This window comes from Poecilia reticulata, linkage group LG2 (assembly GCF_000633615.1).
Source record: "Poecilia reticulata strain Guanapo linkage group LG2, Guppy_female_1.0+MT, whole genome shotgun sequence".
Taxonomy (NCBI): domain Eukaryota; kingdom Metazoa; phylum Chordata; class Actinopteri; order Cyprinodontiformes; family Poeciliidae; genus Poecilia; species Poecilia reticulata.
The window spans coordinates 45835820-45844442 of NC_024332.1; the positions used below are offsets into that span (position 1 = coordinate 45835820).

The following is an 8623-nucleotide window of genomic DNA, read 5'->3' on the forward strand; positions in this document are numbered from 1 at the left end:
GAGGGAAGTCTGGGCCTCCCTTCTGAAGCTGCTGCCCCCGCGACCCGACCCCGGATAAGCGGAAGAAAATGGATGGATGGATGGATGTTGATGCTGTAGGATTCTGGATCACCAAGGACATTTGAACTTGAGTATCTAGCTTATGTTTTAATTAGTTCAGTTTGTGACACAGCTGGAGTTGAACTTGATAATGGGTATATTATTCACTCTTCATTTTAATGTCTTCCAGCACAGGGGCCCACTCTGACTGTCAGTGGGCAAGAAGAGGGCAATAATTTTTAATGCATTTCTAAGAATTTATTCATGTATTTCAGTTTATTACAGGTCTTAACACACATCAGTTGGCAAACATCAGAAATTAAAACATGTCGTGTCACAGGACCATTTTCCTCTTTATGTTTGCATCAAATTACAGTAGACACTCATGTTTCACTGCATCTTCATCAAATGTCACTATTTCCAAAATTAAACATTCATTGTTTTTTTAGAAATATAAAAAAAATTGCAAGTATAATCACCATAGCAATGGGGTGCATAATAAAACACATTTAATTATTGTATAGATGAGAAAAATACAAAAAAAAAAGATTTTCAAACTTTCTCCCTTAAGAATGAGTTAAAGATGTCAAGTCAAGAATAAAACACCAGGTAAAACATTGAAACTTATCAGTGCAGTTATCAGTTCTTAATTTAAGGCAGTTTAATAAATGGATTTGTGAGTTGCTGAATGTTTGTAACCCTTCTTTTCATAATTAAATAAATAAAAAAGAACCTTGGTTCTCAAAAGACAAACTGTTTCTCATATCATTTAAGTTTGACAACAAAAATCTCAACCTAAAAATAATTTTAAAAACCTTCTAAATGCATCAGCAATGTGCCAAATTTATACTATCACCTAGATACAGTATGTTTCAACATTAAAGGACCCCAAATGGTCCCAACGCTACCTTACATAAACAATGAAATAATATGCATAATACACAAACATCTTTTTTTATCCTCTCGTCATAAATAAATTGTTTTTACATTAATAAAAGATCAAATTCTCTGGTCCACAGCAGAAAACAGAAACCTGTCTTGACTGACCTTATAAAAATTATGACAAACATCCAGAAGCTCTTAAAATATTAAAAACATGATCTAAAAAACTTGTGATCCATTTTTGACCACAACTTTGTGAGCAAGTTTTTCCAGTCTAAAGGGGTTCAGTATGATTATGTTGTGGTTATTTTCATATCTTGATTAATTACCAGTGAATGAGATTCTTGGTTGGATTTTATAAAATGAAATCATATCCCTATTTTAGTATTAATATGGTCAAATTCATGGTTAAGAGTCTTGAATTTCAGAGAGGCTCTTTAACCCTCTCAATGCCAAGTGCCAGTGGGCCTTTCATAGAGAAACCAATGAAAAATGACACCTTAAACCCATCTAATCTATTAATCTGACTTCTGAACAATGGAATCACTTCCAGTCTCAGATTGCTACTGTTATCTGCCAGTATCACGTTGCCCTTCACAAGACCTATGACTCTTTTAAGAAGACCTCTCACTTTCTCATCTTTCCATATTTTGCCATTTCCCCACTGAGACACAAACTGTTCCTGTGTCCCTGTGATGCAACTTTGGATTGCTTTTATTTGCAAAAGTCTCTCGTAGTTAGTCTTTTTTCCCAACAGGAAATGGACAATTGGGCGCTTCCCATTGAAGACTTCCTTCATCTGTTCAAAGTAGCAGGTCTTCAGCTGTGAGATGTACGGCCCCAGCTGAGTACAGACTTCATGTTCTGATGTTGGCCACAAAAGCACAACTGCAATAAAGAGTAGTGAGAAATCCTCCTCTGGCTGATGTGTCTCCTTTAGAAGTGCAGAAAGGATTCTAAGGAGGTGTTCGTATGGCACAGCAGCTGATTCTGGTTGGACACAGCCTAACACAACGTTGGCATAAATCATATTGATTATTTCTATTGTTTTTTTGTTGTGCTTAGATTGGTAAATAAAATTATACTGCTTAGCAATTTCCTCGATCTTCTCAGTTGAGATGTCTTTTGTGAGACAATCCAGAATCCCAGAGTTGGTATCGGCTTTTTCTTTCTCTAGGAACTGTCTTGCCTGGTGGGGTTCCAGGTTAAAATTGTTCTTTTTCAAAAGACGTTCAGATTTTGTCTCACAGAAAGCCTGTGTGTACCTGTCAAAACACTCAGAAATTTCCTTTCGACCTACTTGCTCCCGATTGTTCTTTACTCCGGTTATGGTACCAAGATTCACCTGCATTCTGTCAAGGTGGTCAAAGTTAAACTTCATCCTTTTTCTAAGGTCGCGAAGCATATACTCAAACTGTTGAAGAATCTCATAATAGGATCTGTTTTTGTTGTACTGGGGATCCGTTCTTTTTATGCTCTCTATTGTAATATTTCCAGAGAGGAACTCGCTCATTATATCGCGTCGAACATCATCAAAAGAAGGCACAGGAGTTTTTTCTAACAAGCCTAAGATAAGAACTCCAACCTGGATTTCTCCAAGAAACCCTGATGTGTTGATTGTTTGTTTTGATCTTATTTCTGTAAAGCGATTCCTTCTTAGCCAGGTCTTGTGTTTTCTGAAATGCTTCCCTTGCTGATTGGGCCATTTTGAGAGCAATTCCCAATTTCTCTGGGCTGATGAACTGTCCTTCCTTGCAGTTTGAAATTTCATTCTTTAGCTCATGCTTAAAAACTTGTGCTGATGTGTCTGCAATATAAGAGTTATCTTTGGAAAGTCCCATGGCTTCTTTTGCCCAATTTTTTGCAACAGTGAAATCCTTCTTTTTCAAATAGTATCTGGCCAACAACTGAGAGACAACAGCATCATTCTCTAATCTTTTTGCTGCATTTGTCAGCACAATCTCTTCCTGTCCAGGTGTTTCTTTTGCAATTTGATGAATCAGAGGAGAGAACTGAGAAACCTCAGATGAAGAAAATCTTTTCACTAAAATATCATGCACATATTGAAAGAGATTGTCTGTGCCTTGTGTATATTCATACAGCTGGTCAGTGGTCAGCAGAAACTTAGTAATTTTAGCTTTTGTGATTTTGTGTGTTGTTCTTATTTCCTCCAAGCATTGCCTTGCAATGATTGAGTATGTTATTTGTACTGCTATGTACTCAACCTTATCTTGATCCCAGCAGAAGGAAATGAAACTGGAAAATTCCCCAAAGACGTCACCAATTCTGAGATCTCCACAAACAGGGACTGTATGATCCAAAACATCCAGACATAGATTCCAGGAAAGAGAGGAGTACTTGCAGTAAACTCTCAACAGAACCAAAACTGCAAAGAGTTGTGCATTCTTTTGGTTCATATCGAAGTTTTTCAGGGTGTTCCTTACCACCCTTTCGATATATTCTGCATTGAAGTTCTCCTTCATAAACATGAAGCCATAAAAAGTTTCAAAGTCACAGTGTTGTTCTTCTATTTCCTTAAGTTTTACCTCAAACAGTTTTAGTTCTTTGTCAGAGAGGTTGTTCCCAATGAACACAATCTCTGTTGTTAGTTCTGTCACTGGATTGGACTCTGACCTCATGCAGTTCAGGAGGATGACCTTTGCAGCCTGGATGTCTTTTTCAGTACACTGTGTTTCAATTGCAAACTGTAATTCTTCAACCTTCTCCATGTCCTCAAAGTCATCAATCATCAGCAGTACAGGAACCCCTGGTGTTTGCTCATCATATTGATACATTAAAAGTTGGATCACATGATCGGCCACAGTACTAAAGTCAGACTTTTCCCTGAGGACGGCACAGCGATACCTGTCCCTAAGAGCCCACAAAACATGCATGGCCAAGGTCGTCCCACCACAACCAGGCAGATGGAGGAGATTGAACAGGACACAAGCTTTAGGTAGGGAGCATAAATCTGGTATAACTGTGTTCACAATGTAATCAAACTGGACCCGTTTAATGAATGGTGTTAATCCAGGTAATTCAGAGAAATGGAAATTCCACCATGATACCTTCCCACCTCTATAGAAATTCTCCTCTATGGCAACTCTGTCCTCATTTCCTCCTTCACACTGATTCACACACAAGATCTCCAAAGTATTCAAGGTTTGCTCAAATTTTTTCTCCAGAGGCACCTTGCTCTCACCCCCACATGGTAGGAACCGTTTGGCTCTGCGATTTTCTGACCAGAGACTGAGGACGGTTCCATTGACTTCAGCAAAACTGAGCTCAGAGATGCATCTGTCAGAGACGCCGACTCCACACTTGGCCTCAATGAGATCCCTCCATGAAATGAATGTGTTCTCATTGTCACAGATACAGAGGATCTGTCCTGGCTTTCTGAGCTCCTGCAGGAACATGCTGAAGGTCTCAACAAGGGGATCCATTTTCTCCCTCACTGTTGATAAAAGTAAGAAAATTACAAGGAACCTCTTGTTTAGCACATCTTTACGGCACAAGAAAGAAATAACATCTCGAATCGAGGCGCCCTTTTCCATCAACCACTGGTCAACCTCTGAGGGCTCCTCTTCCTCAATACCTCCATTGCAGAAAACCCAGCTTGTGCTTTTAGGTAATTCTAATTTGGCAGCAGTTTTTTTTACACTTTCCATTATTTTGTATTTTGCTGGTAAATGTGAGCTCACTGTGCTCTGCTTTTGAAAGTAAGTCTGCAATCCTTGTTCAGCTGATTCAGGATCAAAGTCTAAAACAGCAGCTGGTTTGAGCTCTACGAGAAATCCCAGATTTTCAAAATGGCTTGGATGAGATTTGTTTGTCACGATGACATAATGTTCAAAATTGGAGTTATCCAATGATGAGGCTCCACCTGTTATCATGTGAATTAACCTGGAGCCTTGAGTTGTGCTCTTTATTCCTTTGAAGTGCTTCTCCTCTGCTTCTTTGCGGTACTGTGACAGTTGAGGCATTTTGTCCTCAAACTGATTGTACTCTGACCTGGGTTTGGAAGATGTGCTTGGTGCTAGCAGGTCTCTGCTGCTGCCACCGTCTCGGATGTAGAGAGACTTTGATGGTTGTGATTCAGTTCCTTTGGTCTTCTTGCCTTTTTTTGTGCCGTAAGTGTGGAAGATGTTTTCTTCACAGATGGCAGACTGAGGCTCAATGTCCACTTCAATCACAAATTTGTCAGATGATGTTGTATTTCTGTTCAGAACCTCAACAAATCGAGGCGGTTTGATGCACATTTGAGCTGCATCCTTGTGCTTGTATTCAAAGTAGCCATCAATGGCTGATTTTAGCTCATTTGCATATCCCTCTTTGTCATCAACAGTGACTCCCACTACCTGACCATGGTCATAGTCTGGTTTGTCTCCGATTCCAAAATGTATGGTACCATTAGTGCGGCTATTCATGCAGGCAGCTGCAAACCGAATGACCTCAGTGGTGAACTTCTCCAGTTTAGCTTCATCAGGTGTCTGATAGAAACCTTTATATTCATGACAGGGTTCAATAAAGTCTAAGGCGCCTGATTCTGGGACGTCTAGAACGCTGCCCTCTACATATCTGAATGTATCGTGGTATCTACCGAATGGATACGGCTTACTGGGTTTCCCAGGCTTGTCAGAGGATCTTGTTGGGTTCTCGCTCTTTAATTTGATTAATTCATCTCTGGCATGAATAATAAGCTTCGCTGGTCCAAGCTTCACACCCCTTTCAGTTAAATCTGATTTATCCAGAAGCAAAAGACTGGGACCACAGATATTTTCTTCAAACAGCAAATCTGCAGTGGAGACATCCAAACCCTTCAGTCTAAGGGCCCAGACCCTTACATGAGATGTACTCCAGTCATTGACATCAGGAGGCAGATCATCCTCCTGAAATACAAGTAAAAACAAAAGGTGCTCTTCATGATCTCCAACTGCAAATTCTGTATTTAAAAAATAACTACATGAAGAATTTATTTCTAAGCTCTGTATGAATCATGTGTTTATTTTTTTTACATAGAAACTTTAATAAAATTATCTTCAAGATTTGTTTAGACCAGTGGTTCTTAACCTTTTTTGAGGTACCGAACCCCCCCAGTTTCATATGCGCATTCACCGAACCCTTCTTATTCCTCCTCCCCCCGCCGCCAACACACAAAATACTTTGCAGTATTCTGATTTAGTAATATCATTATATTAGCTGTGTTACCACCCCCACGCCACTAGAGGCAGTAGCAACCCCAAAAAGATGCGACCCCCAGGGGTTCGATCAAACCACTGGTTTAGACATATTGCCCTTCAAAAAGCTAATACGTTTTAATGGTACTTACTTTGGTTCCAACATTTTCTGCCATGGTCACAAATGGAAGCTGCAAGAAATATTTCAAAAATGAATCATTGATACAGGGAATAAGAATTTCTGATAAATCATAATCATTTACCTCATATGTTGTTGATAACCTGTGGCAGTCTGTCCAAATGTCTCAGATACCCAAATATTCTGCTGTAAAATACAATATAAGTATTATTTTTTTTGTACAGGACAAATGTCAATGCCAATAAACAACAACAATTAACTTTGACAAAGTACAGCAGAAAAGACAGGAAACACAAGAGATTGTTAGGCAACAGAAAAATTATTAACCAGTGGTGGGCACTGCTACCTAAAACGTATGTATGTAAGAGAAGCCAATGCTAAAGCACTAAATGTAACCATGTTGATATCCAGATGTGTCATGTTCTGTTGAGGACATTACTGCCTCCGTCCTGTGACAGATATGAGATGAAAATCATTTTAATGCAGATTGTTTTCTGTGCCTTGGAGTGCGTTGAGTAATCCAGGAGGATTTTTATGAAGCGTATATTGAGGCTTGTATTTATGCAGGTTGTGACGTTTGAAGCCTCGCCAGCGGGCCGAACCATGTGACCGATTCAGGAACTGGTTCACCAGTTTGCTTGCGGATTGGAGTAAATGGCAGCAAAACGCTGCTGTTTCACTATCACATTTTCATGTTTTAGGATTTTATTGCGTTTGCAATTCATTGGAACGTCTTTTTTTACAATGGACCCAATTTTCTCACTCCTGCAGCTGCAACAAACCTCAAAGCCTCCAGTGTTTCTTCCAGCCTTTTGTCATCCAAGTCACCAGCATTTCCTTAACGTGCCTTTTCTTGTCGACTCGAGGAATGAAGAATAACCCATCACTAGACAGAGTTAACAAACTAGAATCAGTGAGAAAGGACTAATCACTAATCTGAACTACAACAAAATAGAAACAATGCAGATGTAATGAAAATAAGAAGCACAATAATAATGGAACTAGAATGAAATGACCTATGGTTGCAACATACATTAGGCTGCTAAAGTTGTGAATTTCATTGGTTTGATTTATTTATTTAATTGAAAGTTACAGAGTTTTTGATGTTTCATTGGTTTATATCATGCAGAAATTGAAAAGATGACTGACTGCCACAGGTCCTGAGTATTTTTTTTCTTTAGTTGTATCAAAGATGTTCATAGAAACATTAGTTGGAGTCAGAAAAAAACATGCAAATGTGTGATTTGAATTTATTCTAGAATCTGTAGGCATGTCGTTTCATATGATCTCTCTGTTTTCTCTAGTTGCTTCTCACATTCAGCAAATAATATGGGAATCCATTTCCACTACTCCAAATTATACCAATTAAACATCCAGCATAATCAAAATCATAGCTATACAATAAAAGGAAATCCTAATCTGATTTATAAATCTTACGTTAAATGCCTAAAGGTGGGTTAACCACAGTAAATATGGTTTCTATGAAACCAGGAAGGTCCTCTGGTGTGTAAATTTAACACATGAATTCAGTTAGTAGACGTAAGAAAGGTTAAACAGCTTGGACTGAGGGAAATAGTCCAGAAACACCATCTGACGGAAGCAGGAAGTAGCCGATTCCCAGTAAATGAAACCTAACCAGTCCACACAGAGAGGTCACACCCACTGGCTTCCTCAACTCTTTCTTTTTATCCATAATGAAGAGAATTAAAGTGAATCTAATGAATTCACTAATTTAAGCTATTTTAAATTAGCTTAAAATAGTTCAAGCAGTAAAAGCTATCAGGCAATATTCAAATATTTCAGGCAAATGCATTTATATAACAGGATCAAATTACAAAGTGACATTCTGGTTACATTTTGTATTTTCCTACCACCCAAAAAAAGAAGTGCCTTGTGCTAATATGAAGTTACAAGTTTACATTTATGGGGTATTACCTCAGTCTGAACTGCATTTCTGCTGCCCTAATATGGTTATTATGAAACCAGGAAATCAATCTGACATGTTCATTCATCACATGATTCTAACAGAGGAGATGCAGGATCATTTCATTTCAGCAGCTGAACATGGACGGCTCAGAAATACAGAACCTGTATTTCATCAGATCACAGAATCGCGTTGTGAAACAGGTAACGTGTCTTTTAGTTAGTTTCCATAAAGTTATGTAACTTACCGACTCCAGAAAAACTCCCAGAGATGGTCAGTTTGATGCTGAGCCGTCGATCAACAGGTCAGACTGAGGAAACATAAACCAGACGCTGAACCGCAGAGAGGAGAGGCAAACTGAGAACAGCAGGAAGTCATGAGGAGGGCTTTCATTCTCAGTAATGACTAAGCAGTACACACACACACACACACACACACACACAGAGAGAGAGAGAGAGGTCA

General features: G+C 38.9%; 1 protein-coding gene across 1 annotated transcript; it reads right to left on the bottom strand.

Moving 5' to 3' along the window:
* Window positions 1-2361: 2361 nt before the first annotated feature.
* On the bottom strand, window positions 2362-8623 carry LOC103461855 (sterile alpha motif domain-containing protein 9-like). Its single transcript, XM_008404213.2, has 4 exons — window positions 8409-8623; window positions 6362-6423; window positions 6251-6289; window positions 2362-5810 (listed from the first exon to the last, which is right to left on the bottom strand). The coding sequence occupies exons 3-4, from the start codon at window positions 6272-6274 to the stop codon at window positions 2454-2456; spliced, it is 3381 nt and encodes a 1126-aa protein (XP_008402435.2). The 5' UTR covers window positions 6275-6289; window positions 6362-6423; window positions 8409-8623; the 3' UTR covers window positions 2362-2453.

Coding starts and splice junctions, on each gene's coding strand:
- LOC103461855 (XM_008404213.2), bottom strand. CDS start 6,274: ATGGCAGAAAATGTTGGAACCAAA. Junction 5,811..6,250: donor CAGAAAATGTTGGAACCAAA/GTAAGTACCATT, acceptor CTTGTATTTCAG/GAGGATGATCTGCCTCCTGA.